Genomic DNA, 17,933 nt, shown 5'->3' with positions numbered 1-17,933 from the left:
CAGCATCGAAATCGTGCTTCACCCTGCATTTTGCCTCTTCAGAGGCAAATATTTTTGCAAAACGAGTTTTGAAAACGCAGCCTGTAGTACTTCCTAATGTAAGTCATTCACTTTTAGCTGACATAGTTGGAAGCCTGTATTAGAGGCCTGATGCTGGCTTGGTGGTTCAGCAGATACAGGTGATAAGCTTACTATCACCTGGAAATCAAAGCTATAACAAAAAAAAATATGTTTTAATAAAAAAAATGACATCTAAAAGCATTTTATCCAAGCAGCTAAGCTAAGGTGATTAGTGCTCACACAATATACAAGCAGTCTGATTAAGGAACAAATCAAAGCCAAGGCCCCTGTGGATGTTTCAGTTCTGTACAACTTAGGACCTTCACTGAGATCTTTATGTATCCGCTTCCGTTCAGTAAAAGGGATTTTAAAGAAAAACGTGAAGCCCCTGTCTTTATAAAGAGTGAGAGGTAGATGAGTCTATGGGCGAGAAGAATCACATATCCTGTCAAGGAGTTTTTTTTATTTTTATTTTTATTTTTATCCAGACGCCTGCTTCCTCTTGAAATCTACATTTTGATTGGTCACCCGAAGGCCATGTAACCAATCAGGCCGCGGCTACCATGGAGGAAGGAATAAATGCAAGATGGCTCCTCGTATAAAACCAGCCTCCTGGCTTCTCTTTTGTGACCAACAAAATTACTTTTCTTTACTTATTCGACTAAAATACCTTCTCGGGAGGAGTGCAGAGGGTTGAATCGCTCTCTAGGGGCGATAATTGTGTGTGTCCGTGTTCTGGCGCAGTCGGAGACGTTTGAGAAACGGGAGGCGGCTCTTTTGAGGCCGGTATGAACTGAGTGTCCGTCGCTCGGCCGCCTCGTTTCGGATGGTTGTGCGGCGCATCGGGCCCCTCTCAGTTCTGCTAGCCTGCTAGGTGGCTAACTTTCAGCTGTAGCACCGGCCGCTAGCGCTAATTTTGGCTTTGACTAATTTAATCCCCTCTCGAACAATTAATGGTGCCCGTCCGTTTGCCGTCAGATCGCCGCAGCTCATATTTGCATTAGACCCAGATCTACTCTAACTCGTTACCATGGCTGTTTCGAGGTGAGTTCCCATTTTTTGCGTTTAAAAAACAGATGCAGGAGTGGTTAGCAACTCAGGCTAATTGCTAATAGCTAACCAACGTTAGCTAGCTAACTAGCATGCTAAGTGGAAAACGAGCAGCATTTAAGCCACTCACACCACCAGCTAGGGAACAACCTAGCTTCGCGGTTAGCACAGCTCTGACACAAGGCCACGTTTTAAGCATTTTCAAGTGATTTATGGTTATTTTAACCGTTTGCCAAACAAAATAAGGGGTAAATGTGATGGGGCGGTGTATCAAAATTGAGTTAACTATGTTCCCGCACACCTTTTGGGGTTTCTGTAAGCGAGGAGCTGAGAAAGTTTATTGAGGCCTCTTTACGGTTGTAGCAGCAAGTGATGCCGTAGGAGAATTATCGACAGTGCATCTTTAATCTTTTCCAGTAAGTGTAAACACTGTTATTTGGAGACAAAATCGCCCCCCTTTCCACGTAGTTAAGCACTTCAAGGCTGGGGAAAAGTGATAGACATAAAGATGCATTAGTTTTCCCTCCTTCTGTATGTAGAGTTCGCAGCCATCCAGCGTTTTGAAGGTAAGATTAGCTGCACCTTATCGACCGATCACAGCGATTAGAAGACTAAACCTTGAGTCAAACGCAAAGGCTACTCCTTTCTTTCCATATGTGGTTGATTATAACGATTCATTGCAGTGAAATTGCACACGTACACGTGCTAAGTGCAGATTCGGTAAACGTGTGATGTGTAATGTTGGTGTACTCTGTAGAGATGCTGGGTTTTTTTGGTCCACGTCGTGGTAAGTGTAGGCAGGGAAGCTGCATAATCTTTTCTATTTTTATTCACAATTAGAGTACGGTGCACCTCTAACACTCCACTTCATGACGCACCACAATATTAATGTGATGGGCATGGACCTTAATGCTTTCTGAACAGCAGCGCATCAGTGAGTGATGCAGAGCTCAGATTTTACTGCCATTGAGAGGATGATAATCGTCTATAAGTGGACGTGGCGTGGCAGGATTTTAGAATACCTTTTATGTATTAACAACAAACTAGTCAATATATGAACATTTGGCTTGGCATTTTCCACAAACACTGCAGGTGTTCAGGCAGATGGTGCCTGACAGTCAGTGTCCTTTTTAAGTAGACTTCTAGGCTTATGCACTCAAGTGGTCTGTATGCAGTACGCACGGAATATTTGTATTTACTGTGGTCTCCTGACGGGCTTTGAGGAGATGACGTTAAGGAAAATCTCTTCATTTTAAAGATTTTGTTCTGTGCTTGCTCATTGTTAGCAGTCTCCTCAAGAATTCACCAGGTTACTTGTAATTCAGTATGAGGTGTAATATCCTCAGCACCAATAAAAACTGAAATGTCACGGTAGGAGATGTCGTTAGCCCAGGCCGGAACATTTCCACCAGCTTGTCATCGTCTGCTTTACCATCTTGCTGAGGAGAAAGTGCTGTTTATTTCTTAGCGTATGAGTAAAAGTTGGCATTAGAGAACTGATCTTCCAATTATTAGGACTGAGTTTTGAAATTCAGTACTTTTATGGTACCAATTGAAGTACTTCAGTACCACCAGGTATCGAAAAATTCCACATTGTTAAATACAAATTGTAGGTGGTCTTGTCAGCGTCTTAGAGACAATACGACTGCTTGTTCCAAGATCTGGACTACTGATTGACCGTCTAAATTATATTCTGTAAACGTGTCATTAGTGTCATTAGGAGCTTGTCTTAGTTATTTCTGATTTCAGCCACACCCTCTTCTGGTTTGTAGTTTAAGGCTATTCTCACACGAGTTTGAGGTTTTGTCATTGTATTCATTAGGTGTGGTTGATTTCACACTGCAAGTGCCTTAAATTACACACATGGGTATTCTTCGATCAGTCAGAAATAAGGCTATGATAAAGTGCTCTGTTACTTTAACATTAGAGCAAAAAAAATGTAACTTTCAGCAGCCTATCATGGCATAAAATCCAGACCCATCACATATTTCTTGATATAAATTGGGGCACCCTTTCTCTACGTTGTATGAAAATAGAGACGGTTAACACACATGAATCACAGAGTGATAAAAAGAAAAGTATCATCTCTGCATCTTTATTTTGAATGGTTTCTTAATTTGAATTTAACCAAACATATTTGATTTCAAATATGTTTATGATGACAAGTGTCTGTCAAAAGTCAGTCATTAAAACGGACAGATCATGTGGACAGTACAGTGCTGCTAGAAGAAGAGAAAGGCATTCTCTGATGTTGAATATCCAGGTTTGGTGTGCACCATTGTAAAAATGTATTTGCACCAGCAGCAAACTGAACAAGGGTTCACTTGGAAGTGGACAGAGACCCGTGGATACTGGATTTAAGAAATTTGCTGTAATATACTGTGTTTAGGAAATGCATAATATGGCTAATACAGCCATTTGTGCATACCTGCTTTCCCTGTGATCCATATTTGGTGTTTTAAGAGAAAGAAAACAGAAGGAAGCTTTCTCTTGTAGTGCTAAGAAAGGGGAGGTGATGTGATCTCAGTACTCCCACTTCTCAAAAGCTTTCAAAATCAAAGTTTTAGCAGTGTAGTATTAGTTCTCTGTGCTGCTTTTGACCCAGCTAACCAGTCACATAACTGATCAGAGACCCCTGTTCGGACACTGGCCAGGCATATAGTTTTCCTGTGTTTTTGTAATGTTTTCAGAGGGTCTGCGAGGCTTGTTCGATGTACATCTTGAAAGTTGTGTGCATGTTGGAAAGTAGACTGATAAGCTGTGCATGTTACATAGTTTTCAACTGCTAATCATGAAAGGCCTATCCTGAAAGTTCATGTTAAGGTCACTTGCTACTGAACAAAGTCAAGAACCTATTTCTTTTCCCCCCCTCTGTTATTAGTTCAGCTTGTTATAGGAGTTTTTATGTGTGTGTGTATGTACATATGTGTGTGTATGTATATATAATACATTTTCTTTTTCTCACTTTCTTGTGGGGTTTGTAGGCTTGAGCGCCTCTTCATTTTGTTGGACACTGGCACGACTCCTGTGACAAGGAAAGCTGCTGCTCAGCAGCTGGGAGACGTAGTCAAGCTCCACCCCCATGAGCTGAATAACCTCTTATCAAAGGTGATCTCATTAACTCATACAGACCAAAGCTCCTTTCTGTCAACAGTGGTCATATACTCTAATGCTTTTGAAGTAGTTTTGCTTCCCTTAGGTAAGATGTTAAAGAAATTAAATGTGAATTCCCGGTTGACAGCAGAAAGCGGTGAATTACAGCTTCACACCAACCTATCACCTCATACATAATTGGTGTCACAGGCATTTGCAAAGCACAGTTGGAAATTGGAAAGCTTTGTGCTAATCTAAAGGTTACAGATGTTTGAATAGGCTATTGTTGTGGTGCCTTAAGAGGAAATCATGGTGATCATACACAAAAACGGTGCTCAACTTGGTCAATAAAAGACATGGAAGTGAACCCTTACAACATCTAATTTGTGTGTATAGTGCCCTGAATTAAAGTTCTGGTTTTATTGTTTTCATCTCCTTCCTCTCTTCTCTGTAGGTTTTAATATATTTAAGGAGTCCTAACTGGGACACACGGATTGCAGCTGGACAGGCAGTTGAGGCCATAGTAAAGAATATTCCAGAATGGAACCCAGCCCCCAAGCCGAAGGAAGGTAAGTTGCCTTTATTTTGCGGTAGATTAGTTTAACAGCACCAAACTTATTGCAGCTAGGAAACATGTTTTCAAGATCCCACAGTCATCTCAAAAGCAGTAAAGTTTGTCCAGTTTATCAGCTGCGTTACTGTTGATTGGACAACATAGTCATCTGACTGAAGATGGAGAAATTCTTTCTGTGGAATCAGTGACAGACTGAAACTGTGGAGTGAAACTGAGTGAAAGTTTGCAAGTTTCAGAGTAATCGTGTAAGACTTGGAGGCTCTACTGTAAACTGTTTGATTTTGAAAGCTGCTGTTAATCTGTGTGAGCTCTTTACAGTGCATATCCTCTCACCTCAGCAATCCCCTGAGTAACTTAACAAACCAAAAGGTTAAACACTTGTCAAATAGTGACTTTCTATAGCTCATGGACATGCCTGCCCATGTTTACCCTAGCTTAACCATGATGCATGTTCCCTACTGTCACTACTTACTTGCACTTTATCTGGATAAATGTTTATCACCAAACAGAGTTAATTCGCTAGATATCTAGCTACCTTTGTAACATGAAAACTGAAATTCTATATAAATAGCAATATGGCTGTTTACACTGGGGATGCACCTGTGTGAATGAACGGGGAACAGAAATAAAAATGGAAACAACATATGTGTTCATTTGTAAATTCTGATCTATTCTGGTCAAACTGAGGACACGTCTTAGTGAAAAGTGTAAATGTAATCCTGCCAAAGTTTATCCAGATATGATCTGGAATACCCTGCAAGGTGTGAAGCTGTGCTGTCTGACAAGTAATTTATTGCTGCATTCACTGGTGAAGTTACTTTGTCTTCTGCAGTTGCTGCAGCCATGTCAAACAAAGTGATATTCTTAATATAACTGTTACCTAGAAGGGCACCAAATGCACTGGATAACGTCTTTTGAAATTCATGCACATATTTCGATGCTGGGCAGTCATGGGGGCACAGACAAATTTTGGCTGGTGTGCTAAGTAGTCCAGCAACAACTAAATAAAGGGGTTGGGGGTTTGTTTAAGTTTGAAAGGCATTGAATTTAAGGCATGTTCTCTTTGTTCTGCTCAGAGTCCTGTGCAGAGGACATGTCCCCTGAGGACAACTCTTCAGACAGACTGAGTTTCTACAGGTTTGATATCTCCCGCTTGCTCAAACATGGAGCGTCGCTGCTTGGGTCCGCTGGTGCAGAGTTTGAGCTACAGGATGACAAGTCAGGTAGGTTGTGCATAATGAACACATGCACGCCGAGAACTTTGTTAGTGCAGAGTTCCTTGTAAGTTGTAACAGGTCACTTGACTTTTCTAGTATTGTTTCCTTCTTATTCCAAGCGTTAAATGGCATGTAGACTGTTGATACTGTTAACTCATGACTTCTGCATAGAATGACTTCTTTGCTATGTGAATGTTGAAACAAGTTGGGTTTTTTTTTTGTTTTTTTTTCACCTTGGTCTGAATACTACATATAACCACAATGGGAGAGGGGAGGGGGGATACCAGTAGGCACATCTGTTAGTTTCTTTATTTGTTTTCCTTTTCCCATCAGTATTAAATAAGTAAAAACGCCTGGCATAAAGCATCCAGACACCCTTCTAATGTGTGAATTCAGCTACTTGCACCCATTGCTGACACAGGTGTTCAGCTGTTCACACACAGCGTGTATAATTTTCATACAGCACTGCTGATAGAACATGCTCTGGAGATGCTGGATGAGAGACTGAGGTCACTATGCTCAATAATAAGTGTCAGATAGAGGGGTATAAAGCCCCCATGCATTTGACTGTGGAGCAGTGAAATTGACTTCTTTAGTGCTCAGTTGCTTTATTGAATACCTTTTAGGATGAGTTTGAGTGGCATTTGTGACCCAGAGCTGATCATCCAACCTCACTAATGCTCTTGTGACTAAATGCAATCAGATCATCACAGCAGTGTTCTAACATCTAGTGGAAAGCGTAGAGGCTCTTACAGCAGCAAGGACCTGGACTATACCTGCTGGCATGCTGTTAATACCCTTGATTTCAGAAGAAACTTCGGCCGAGCAGGCGTCTTTGAACTTTTGAACATATAGTGTATCTCTTGCAACCTTAGCTGCAAACCAAGCAATATCTTTGAAGACAGGGTTTATTTGATATTTGATTCACATGCAACTTCTGTGGGAATGCAGTGAACTGTGAATGTTTAAGCTTTTCAGGTTCCACCAGATTTTAGGGGATCTGTAGCTGTGCAGTTTGCTTGTAAATGATCTTCAGACAAAACTAATTCACGACATTAATATTTTATTGTGCATGATTAACATGTTAACTTTGATAGACTACATGATTTTAAGTTGAAATTTTAAAGCCCATTTGCTCCTTCCAAGACCTATTTGGAAACAAGTTTTCAAGTTGGGAGCTTGATTGGAACCAATTGACTGTGTGGATAATCTAGTGGCGTGAGAGGAAAAATGAGTAAATTTATATCCTGCCAATCTAAGTTTGTAGTAATTGGAGGCCGATATTTTTAAGCATGTTTGATTTTTACAGACAAAACCTTTAAGTAATGTAGTCTGAGATGGCCTGCTTTGTTTGTGTCTATAATAAGGGCAAGATTTTGGATTTGATATACTCGTACCTGGAGCTTATGTGTGGATGCCTAACCGTTCAGTCTGCACACCTTATGACAAAAAGGCAAGCATTTCTGTGAGAGACAGAGTGCGCTTAACAGTCTTCACGGTCTGGATTTTGTCATGTAGTGTATGCCCAGCTTAAGGCTAATTTTCTTTTCTAGTGATGATTTTCTATCGCAAAGTTCCACAGAATCACATTTTTGTTAACCACAGTAAGCTCTAGAGAAATTTAGATTATGGTCCTCCCATCTACTTTCTGAGCAGGTGAGGTGGACCCTAAGGAGCGTCTGGCCCGACAGAGGAAGCTTCTACAGAAGAAACTGGGTCTGGATATGGGTGCTGCTATTGGCATGGATACAGAGGAGCTGTTTAATGATGAAGACCTGGACTACACTTGTACCTCCAGTGCAAACAGAGCACATGCTGGCAAGGGGTCTGTCTGTCATAGCTCACGAAACCACACAGTAAGACTGAGTTTCTCTACCGGCTTTATACTTGTTAACCTCACTTAAGCCCTAGTTGATCTAATTTACTGTTACTTGTTTGGTACTGTAATTTAAGAGATTATCTGAGAGATGTGACTTCAGTCCAATATGAATTCTATGTTCGTTGTCTGTAATGATTTTGGACTGAACTACCTTTTGTAATTAGCTGAACCCATGAATATGATGCTATTGCTCATCATGTTTGTCTTGTAATGCTGACGTGTACATCTGGTCTTCGATCTTTCAATTTAGGCTGCCTATGGTTATTGTGGTAAACTGCACATATTGTCGTCTGTTTTGACTAGTTAAATCCCTTACAAAATCCGTTACCGAATCTTGTGTGGTAAAATGAATCCAGCTCAAATAGTGCTTAAGAGGGAGCTTGATCTTCATAAATACCAAGATTACGTTTGGCTTAGTTCTTTTTGCACTGCTGTGACTGATGGCAGTTATTGCATTTTTTTTTTTTCCTTTTTGTCTCTTTTTTTTTAACTATATAGGTTGCAGCATAATGCTTTCAGCCATGAACTTTGTAGGACTTGTACCTATAATGTTGGCAAGTCAACCATTTACTAACATTACCTTGCATCACATTCATTTACTTGGGTTCATGCCAGTGGAATTAACCACTAGTTTTTCTCCTCATACTGCACTGCATGAGCAATATTTGATATGAAATGTGCAAAACTCATACTATATGACAGGTCACTGAATGTACACAGCAAGCTTTTCCCTGATATATTCTTGACACTGGTGTGCATATCCTGTTTTAATAAAAATAAATAACCACCCTTGATTGAATTAAAGCAGCAACCTCTTGTTTTGGAGCTAAATTGCATGACTAGGCCTGCTAATTTGGCCCAAGATCACTGGGAAATGTATTCAGCAGGCATCAGTGTTTGGCTTTGGTTTCACTGGTTCTTTTTATAGCAGATAAAGGATTCAGATGCTCCAGAAATTAATCAGATGGAAGAAGGGCCAATATTATATCTTTAAACTCTCTGTATGTACTACTTGCATAAGTTTGTCATAGATGGCAGTTAGATGGGACAGGGTGGTGCTGTTATCGGCTCCACTCGACCATCTGATGTGCTTGCTTAGATGCACTATTAAAATGGTCACACCCTTTGCACTTATCAGACAGAGTCAGGCAAAGGGGAGGGCTGCTCGATACCACATTGTAATTTGTGGATACTGAGCTTTCTCTTGTTTTCAGTGTGATTGAGCACCATAAGTATTGATCAGAATAAAAAATTCAGTGGTTGTAACATGTCTAAAAATCATCTGTTTCCCATACTGGAGATTAGTTTAGAGGCAGTTTGATGCTTTACTAGGTGCATATTGTGATTCTGAGTAGGAGAAATAAAGCTGTATTACTTCCACAGCCCCTGCAGGCTGCAGAGTTGATAGACTCAGAATTCCGGCCAGGCATGAGCAATCGACAGAAGAACAAGGCAAAGAGGATGGCTAAGCTGGTGGCAAAGCAGAGATCTAGAGATTTGGATCCCAACGAAAAGAGGTATTGCCATCTCCAGTACAGTGCTCTGACACACCATTGAACATTGCAAGTATGTGATGGGTAGCTGTCTACAGGCTGCTAAGTTTATTGTCTTCGTCAGCAACGACAGCTTTGAAGGAGAACCTGAAGAGAAAAGACGGAAAACCACAAACATTGTCATCGACCAGCCGGCTACTGAAAACAAAGTCTTAATTGACAACGTTCCTGATAACTCAAGCTTGCTTGAGGAGGTATGTGGTTAAGCTACTGCAGTCGCTAAAGGTTCCTTGTCATGGGCTCATGCTGATAGATGGGCATATGTCTGATGCTGTGCTGTAATTTTTTCTTTTGTGTTTGGCAGACACAAGAGTGGCCTCTTGAGAGTTTCTGTGAAGAGCTTTGCAATGACCTGTTTAACCCATCCTGGGAGGTACTGTCATTTTGCGTTAATTTTAAATCCTAGTCAGCCTGCCCCCTTAGTGCCAAATTACGTGCAGGTTGATTGTTTTTGTGTGTAAATGAAAGCACAGTCAAGATGGAAAAAGTGAATCTTAATTGTTTTCAGAATAATATATATTGCATTTTTTTTCTTTCCAAACGCATGTATGAAGTTATTAAGAGAATGTTAGACTGCATTTCTTTGAAGTTATAAAAAACAAGAAAACAGAAGACAGGACTGTGATATTCAAAGAGTGCTGTTTACGCCTTAAAATACACAAAACAGATTTCTAAGTGTTTTATTTTTGGGGTGCAGATTCGACATGGTGCAGGAACAGGCTTGAGGGAGGTGCTGAAGTGTCATGGTGCAGGAGGAGGGAAGCTGGTTGGTAGTACTGCAGAACAGGTACTCACTGATGCTCTGTCTTTTTGTCTTTTTGTTCCATGCTTGTCATCTATAAAAGGCATGAATAGACAATTACACTACACAACAGCTTAGAACTATTAAGTATAATCAATCTGTATGGGCCTCTGCTGTCATCCCTGGGGAACTAGTTTCATTTATAAAATGGAAGTTGAACACACTCAATCTGGAGGTCCAGCAGGGCTGCCAAAATCAAATTCGACAGTAAAATATTTGTCGATCCCAATGGAAAAAAAAATGCATGTTTGTATGTAATTACGTCATTTCAAATGTTTAAAGCTATCTCTGCTGAGGCTGCTAGTATATTCCAGGCCAGCTAGTTAAGAACATTCACACATAACTGATACCAAACAGGGGGATGAGCATTACTGACTAACAAACAAAACAGCAGTGAATCAGTTGTATTTAGATATTTGCAAACATTCAACAGCTTTTCTGTATATTCTGAACAAGGTCACGTGTACTCGTGAAGCGGAGTAACACTAGCAGTCAGAAATATGTTCTCATGTGAGGTAACTGATGATCTCCATCAGATGGCAGACTTTTTCTGGCAAGCCAGTGATCCACATATGGATGCTTTGTAAGCTAATAATCAAGCAATATTTATAAAGTAGTAAAGTAAGCTGCTGGTTTAGCCATGTTGTTAAACTGCTACACAACTCATACCAGTTACAGACTTTTACTTTCCTTCCTTTCTGTGCGGTCATGCTCTTTAACTCTTTTTTGTTGTTTTTTTTTAAATCACTGGTGTGGGGATTTTATGGTGGTCATTCGCAAAGATGCATCAGAATAGGCCTGTGTACCTTTTTCGAAAGCTATGCCCTGAGTCATTTTCCCCGGACTGAGAATGACTGGATTAAACAGTGTGTGGTTTTAAGTACTCTTGATCATTTATGCTGAGTGCCTCCTTGTGGATTTAGGAGACGTAACACTGAGTTAGAAATCAGCTGTTTACTGCAGTTATTTATCCTTCTTTTTTACTTTCTTGGCTCAATTATTTTTTGTGAGCTCATTTTCAGTAAAAATGTGTTTAGGATTTGAATATATTAGAATATTTGACAAACTAGGAGACAATTCAAATTTGATTTCTGATCCCATCTAACAGCCCTAGAATCCAGTGTAATTAATTAAAAGTTTCAGGTTTTTATGCAACTTTGACTTGTTACTCTGTTAGATGTTCGTCTGCCTAAAAGGTATGTATGTATGTTAGTTGATGTTTTTAGGTGGACAGAATTTTAAACTGTCATGTTTAACCTCATCCTAATCTGTGCCATTTCATCTTTTCACAGTTGGCTCAGCAGCATCAGGAATGGCTGGAGGATTTGGTCATCAGGCTTTTGTGTGTCTTTGCTCTGGACCGTTTTGGAGACTTTGTGTCTGATGAGGTAAGGCATCTACCCCTTTGACTTTCTGAGCTGGTGGTTGCTGGTTTCTCAAACTGCTGCATTCCATTCAGATGGTTAGTTATTTTACTGCACCATTTCCTGTCTGATAGGTTGTTGCACCGGTCAGAGAGACATGTGCACAGACGCTGGGTGTGGCTTTGAGACACATGACTGACAGTGGTGTTACTATGACAGTGGATATTCTGTTGAAGTTGCTCACCGAGGATCAGTGGGAGGTTCGGCATGGAGGGCTACTGGGCATCAAATACGCTCTTGCTGTCAGACAGGTGAGGAGTGCAGACAGTTCTTGCTTTAATTTGATCCTTATGCTTGTGTGAGGCACTTGTTTGCTTCTGTATTTAACCTTTTGTTCACACAAATGTAATGCAAATACAATTTTGTGGTTGCATTTTATAAGCTTTTTTTTTTCTGTTTGTTTATTTTACGCTGGGACATTTTAACACTAATGTGAGTCCCTATTGGACTGACCTGTCCGATCACGTCCTTTAGGACCTTATCTCCGAACTGCTTCCTCGGGTTCTTCCTGCCATAACAGAGGGACTGCAGGACCTGGATGATGATGTACGTGCAGTTGCAGCTGCTGCATTGATTCCAGTGGTGGAGGGACTGGTGCAGCTACAGCCTGCTAAGGTCAGAGCCTGTATAGCATTACAGAATTGTACTCTATCAGTTCCATATCCGCGTGTGCAATATTCTCTGCAAATTGTCCAGGTTGACAAATAACCGTTGTCTGTTCTTTCTTCTGTTAAGTTTCTTAATAAAATGTACATATTAGTCAGAATGGTATTAATATTTTTGTTTAAATGTTGTGTAGGTTCCTTTCATAGTGAACACACTGTGGGATGCTCTGCTGGAGCTGGATGACCTCACAGCCTCTACCAACAGCATCATGACCTTGTTATCCTCCCTGCTCACTTACCCCCAGGTGCTTCAGTGCAGGTGAGGCCTGATTTTTGACAATCACTCTTCATCTATTTCTAGCCGTACGTGAGTTTTGCATGAGTCTCTGCCCCAATTATGATAGTCTCATATAGGAATGTCAGAAGTATCAGTACTTAGGTGCCCATACTAAAATTGAGAACACGTAACCATTCAAGCAAAAAAGATGTCATTTCCAGCAAGAAAGAATATGACTCAGTTTGTGCAGTGCTCTGACAATTAACTAGAACTCCTAGGCAGCATGTTCTGACTGTGATGAGTAGTAAAGTATTTTTGAGAAATGCTGACCTTCATTATGTAGATTTGTCTCGGGTAGTAGTTGCCTAATAACAACTAGTATATCAGTTTGGGTTGGACTGATATTTATTGCTGAACTTTGGCCAGGTGTCATCCAAACTCCATAGAATCCTGATTTGATGTAATGTTTGATTTAAACCTGTTGGATTTAATGTATAATGACACTCAAATGTCATTAAATCAGAATATTAGTGTATAAATTCTAACTGGCATAAAATATTTTTTTAATAGTTTGTCTGTGTCTGCCTCGATCTTTCATACCTGTGCATTCACAGCGTTGCTGTTGTTGCTGTTGCTGTTGTTGTTGTTGCTGTTGCTGTTGTGACTTTAAAATAAGGTTTAAAGCAGATGTAATAAATGTTTCTCTTCCATTTTTTTTCATCCTCCCAGTATGCAGCAATCTCTAACAGTGCTGGTACCTCGAGTGTGGCCCTTTCTGAGACATACCATCGCATCTGTTCGACGCGCTGCCTTAGAAACCCTCTTCACACTCTTGTCCAAAGCTGACCAGGTCAGTATCAGCCATAGTCACATCAGATAGAAACATGAATGTTGAAGCTATCAGGAGAGGTTTTGCTCCGAAATTGCTCTGATTTGGCTTTAACGCTCATACTACATATTATAAAATCAGAATGCTCTTGCTCTGTGCCCCTGAAATGCACTGTTTTGACTCTCACCCTGTCTGTATGTGATGCTTATCTGAGCTAATTTTAGACCAGATGTCGCAGATTCTTACCCCAAGCTCTTTTCACTAGTCCATTTATGCTACCAGGTATGTAAGTGATATCATGTGTCGTGTTAAGGTTTGGGCTGTGTTGCCTTTTTCAGAGCTGTGCTGTGTGGTTGAACCCTATTCTGCAAGACATGCTCAGACACATTTTTCAGTCCTGCATTCTTGAGAGCAACCAAGAGATACTTGACCTCATCCAGAAGGTAGCTGAAGCGCTAAGCAGTCATATTTTCCCCCACACGTCTCCTGATCCACAATTATAATTTGGGTTTCCCCTGTGTGTGTGTGTGTGTCTATGTCTTATAACTCAATATGTACTAATGGCAAGCATCACTTTACAAGGTATGGGGTGAGCTGTTACGGCAAGCCCACCATCAGTACGTAGTAGCAGCCAGCTGTCCGTGGATGGGTGCCTGGCTCTGTTTGATGATGCAAGCATCACACATTCCGATCGATCACAACATGCTACTAGAAGTCAAGGCTCGTTCCAAGGTGAGGTCAATGGTCAATCGTCTGCATATTACATTAATATTTCTAGGATTATGAGCCACTTTATCATGCATTTTCTTCAACAGTGCTTTACCTGTAATGCTGTTGTGATAATTGGTTTTAATTAGATATGAATATAAAACATTTATTTCTGGTCACATGTCTCTTTTTCAACTACAAAGATGACACTCCACACCCACCCCCTCTTCTGGCTAAATGTCTTTTCCTTCTTGTCCCTTATTGCATCAGCTACATTTTATCTTGAGTCCATAAGACTATTAACTGACAATAGGACAGGATTTGTCAATGGATCTGATTTTTGTGTTGGTGTATCTCTTCAGGAAAAGGCAAGTGGAAAGCCTCGGCAGGGTGGGACACAAGTGAAGGAGGCAGTGCAAGAGTACATTGGTGGATCCGACACAGTCACTGAAGACCAGGCCACACGAGACTATGTAGTGACACGTGCCCGACTCATGGCTGCCAGGTGTGTACATTTTTATTTATATTTCTCTCAATTACTGTCGACTCTGTAGTCCTCTTGAGTTTTTCGCCCCATTCTGGTTTTGAAATGCTGCTCAGCATTATTCTACTGAGAGGCTTGCCACGTTTAATACAGCTATTTTATCTCCTCCCAGGCTGTTGGGGGCACTATGCAGCTGTATCTGTGACCCACGGTTGAATAGCTCCACTCAGGAAATCCGGCCAGCAGAGTCCCTTGCCCAGCTATTGCTCTTCCACCTCAATTCGAAGTCAGCTCTGCAGCGCATTGCTGTTGCCATGGTGCTCTGTGAGTGGGCGTCCTTGCAGAAAGTGAGTAGGAGAGTTCTAATGGGCGAGTGAGACCTAGGCTTGACTGAGACTTTCTCATTGATGACCTCAGTGTTTTATTGCTTTAGTAATTCTGTCAGTAAATTAAGTCCTAATTATCACAAGGACTGCATAGGTGTCAAGACTGTAATTTTGCTGAGAGATTGGGTAGCTGTGAATCCTAACGTGTCCTTACTGTAACTTTTGGTGCACCTCTGTGTACTGTCTTTAGGAATATAATAAGGATTTTCAAAAGGGCAGCTCTTAGTTTAGAGATTTGGTTTACTGACCCCATTTATTGTTCTGCCTACACTGATGAATTTTGACATCTGTGGGTTACTTCTTGTTCCAAGAATAGCGAAACCTTAGTGTCTAAGAAAGGTTATGATTTGCTGCTGCTCTAGGCCAACCCCTATCTGTAGTGGCCACGGAGCATAAAGACTGCTTTTACCTTTACACTGTAAACACTGACATGGACATGTTTAGCAGTAAGTGCGAAACTATGCATGTTTGTTTTTCCAGCGTAGCTTTCTTTTCTGAAGAAATCTGTTATCTCTCCCTATCTTTCTTAGGAGTGTGAAATCGTGTCCTGTGTGGTCCAGCCTCGTCTGTTGGCCATCCTGTCAGAGCAGTTGTATTATGATGAAATTGCCATCCCCTTCACACGCATGCAAAATGAATGCAAGCAGCTCATCAGCCTACTGGCCGACGCCCACATCGATGTGAGAGAGCGAATCAACTGCAGTGTTTTCACCATCGATCAAGCCAATGAGCTGGTCAGTGTCTGCAAACCCTTTCTCAGTCTACTACTTCATAGAGCACTCGGCAGTGCCGTCTGTCTGACCTTAAGCATGTGTGCAAATGGTCCCTGGATTATCTTCGTACTTGACAGCACTGAAAGTCACCCTTCATCACCTCTACACTGCAGTCACAGTGAAGTCTCTGATTCTTGATTTACTTTTGTGCCAGAAAACAACAAAGCGCACTAAGCTGTGTTTAGTGTTTGTGAAAGCGGTTAATCTGGAGTGCTCCTGACTTAGTCCTGACCTAATACCTTGACATTTTATACTACATATAAAATGTTAACTGTGGTATCAAGTCACTGTTATGACAAGACCTGTGTGCTTGCATGTCTAAGGTGCATGCAGGAGTTTGGTGGTGAATGGTTTCAGTAGCAAAGGAGAACGAAAACAGTCAATATTGGCACTGAATGCATGGCTGGCAAAAAAATAAAAAATAAAAATAATATGGTAACATCATGCTAGTTCTGCGTTTGTCAACTGTATTGCCTTTGGCAAAGTACCAATTCTTATATTGTTTTCTATTTCTGTGTCAAAGTTTGTATTGTTATCATAAATATCAAATTTGTTTGCCAAGTCTTTTATAGCGAAGTACAAAATGAAAGCTAGCTAACAGACACAATTGATTTGTTCTGAGTTGATGTTCCTTAACTGCAGAGAATGACTTAACTGACATGAATCAGTGGAAGCTCTTGTTCTGACGCAGCTGAAATCCTAGGAAATGTCATTGCATGTAGCAACAGGTGCCAGTCTCTGCTTCTAGAACATACTGCTATCTGTTTTCAGGGGTTTTTTTTATGTGTCTAATATATATATATATATATATATATATATATATATATATATATATATATATTTTTTTTTTTACACACTATTTTAAATGCTGGCGCAACTTAAGCTTGAGTCTCGTTCGCACACAACTGTCTTCTCATTCCTGCCAATCTTGTTTAATTTCTGTGTTTACTTGTCAACTTTAATTTTATCGTTCTTTCTTTAGGTGACCACCATCTTCTCTGATGCCACAGCGTCTCTAAACCTGAAGTCTCGGCAGTTCCAGCCGTTGGACAGTAAGAGGCAGCAGGCATGTTCCACTGTGGCTGAGACGAGTGCAGAGTGGCAGCAGTTGCATCTGCGTGTGCACACCTTCACTGCCTGTGCTGTGGTGGGTCTGGCGGCTCTCCCTGATAAGCTCAACCCGCTGGTGCGGCCACTCATGGAGGCCGTAAAAAAGGAGGAAAACACACTGGTGCAGGGCTACGCCGCCTCCAAAATCGCCCGGCTTCTGCAACTGTGCGCAGGCCGCACACCCTGTCCCAACGCTAAGATTGTAAAGAATCTGTGCAGCTCCGTGTGTGTAGACCCCTTGTTGACACCCAGTGCAGCTTGCCCTGTTCAGCCACCTGCACTGCCCTCACAGGAGAGCGGCAAAGGTGAGAACATTTAAGCCCAGAAATATTCTAAGTGTGCATCTTTTTATTCAGTGCCACTGTGTCCATATGCTTCACCAAAAGCATAATTGAAGGGCATGAAAGAGTTGCAACCAAGGTTGTAGATTTAATAAACCTTGCCAGTCACATGTTCACTGCCCTTGTTGGTCATTAATTTGTTTTGATTTAAGATATCTTTTAAATTCTTACTTCTCACTTCTAGTTTTTGGGTTTGCTGAGTTTTTGTTGTGCTTCCTGTAGCGAGCGTGTCCGAGAAAGACGGAATGCACCACATGGTGAATAAGACAAAAGGCATCATCACTCTTTACCGCCATCAGAGAGCTGCTTTTGCAATCACCAGCAAGAGAGGCCCCACCCCCAAATTGTCCAAACCTCCCCCTAATGACCTGCCTCCAGGCAGCTCTGTCTCCACAGAAACGGATGAGGTCAGTTTTCTTTTAAATCTGGGAACAGTTGCAATAATTCTTGATTTAATACTAAGGAAACAGTAGTTTAATTAATAGTAATTTAATACTAATAATTTAATGCTGCTGAAACTGTAAATGTACTAGAATGTGAATTGGAATCTTGGATGTTTTCTTAGAGTAAGAAGCCAATTCTCGTTCAGAGGAGAGGTGCGGAGTTTTCTCTGATGACTATTGCTAGGCACTTTGGGCCAGAGCTCACCAAAGCATTGCCCTATCTCTGGGAATCTATGCTTGGCCCACTGAAAGCTGTGGTGGATGCGCTGGGTAAGCATGATTTAGGGTTTGTTCAGATAAGAGATTGTGCTGCACAGGTGTTTCA

At 41.1% G+C, this 17,933-nt stretch overlaps 1 protein-coding gene across 1 annotated transcript in view; it reads left to right on the top strand.

The window, feature by feature from the left end:
- The first annotated feature begins 596 nt into the window (after positions 1-596).
- btaf1 (BTAF1 RNA polymerase II, B-TFIID transcription factor-associated) overlaps positions 597-17,933 on the top strand; it is a 30,641-nt gene continuing 13,304 nt past the window's right edge. The window contains exons 1-22 of the mRNA XM_036574557.1: positions 597-1,104; positions 4,095-4,218; positions 4,658-4,772; positions 5,854-6,000; positions 7,651-7,850; positions 9,257-9,390; positions 9,491-9,620; positions 9,731-9,799; positions 10,124-10,213; positions 11,521-11,616; positions 11,727-11,903; positions 12,127-12,267; positions 12,452-12,576; positions 13,264-13,384; positions 13,702-13,806; positions 13,946-14,095; positions 14,434-14,576; positions 14,728-14,902; positions 15,472-15,675; positions 16,697-17,129; positions 17,388-17,572; positions 17,731-17,878. Coding sequence (XP_036430450.1) covers positions 1,091-1,104; positions 4,095-4,218; positions 4,658-4,772; positions 5,854-6,000; positions 7,651-7,850; positions 9,257-9,390; positions 9,491-9,620; positions 9,731-9,799; positions 10,124-10,213; positions 11,521-11,616; positions 11,727-11,903; positions 12,127-12,267; positions 12,452-12,576; positions 13,264-13,384; positions 13,702-13,806; positions 13,946-14,095; positions 14,434-14,576; positions 14,728-14,902; positions 15,472-15,675; positions 16,697-17,129; positions 17,388-17,572; positions 17,731-17,878 — 3,226 coding nt within the window. The 5' untranslated portion in view covers positions 597-1,090. The remainder of the gene's footprint in view (positions 1,105-4,094; positions 4,219-4,657; positions 4,773-5,853; positions 6,001-7,650; positions 7,851-9,256; positions 9,391-9,490; positions 9,621-9,730; positions 9,800-10,123; positions 10,214-11,520; positions 11,617-11,726; positions 11,904-12,126; positions 12,268-12,451; positions 12,577-13,263; positions 13,385-13,701; positions 13,807-13,945; positions 14,096-14,433; positions 14,577-14,727; positions 14,903-15,471; positions 15,676-16,696; positions 17,130-17,387; positions 17,573-17,730; positions 17,879-17,933) is intronic.

The sequence above is a fragment of the Colossoma macropomum genome, unplaced genomic scaffold (genome assembly GCF_904425465.1).
Source record: "Colossoma macropomum unplaced genomic scaffold, Colossoma_macropomum, whole genome shotgun sequence".
NCBI classification, from domain to species: Eukaryota; Metazoa; Chordata; class Actinopteri; order Characiformes; family Serrasalmidae; genus Colossoma; species Colossoma macropomum.
The sequence above is the reverse complement of the archived record's forward strand: the minus strand, read 5'-3'. Positions and strand labels throughout refer to the sequence as shown.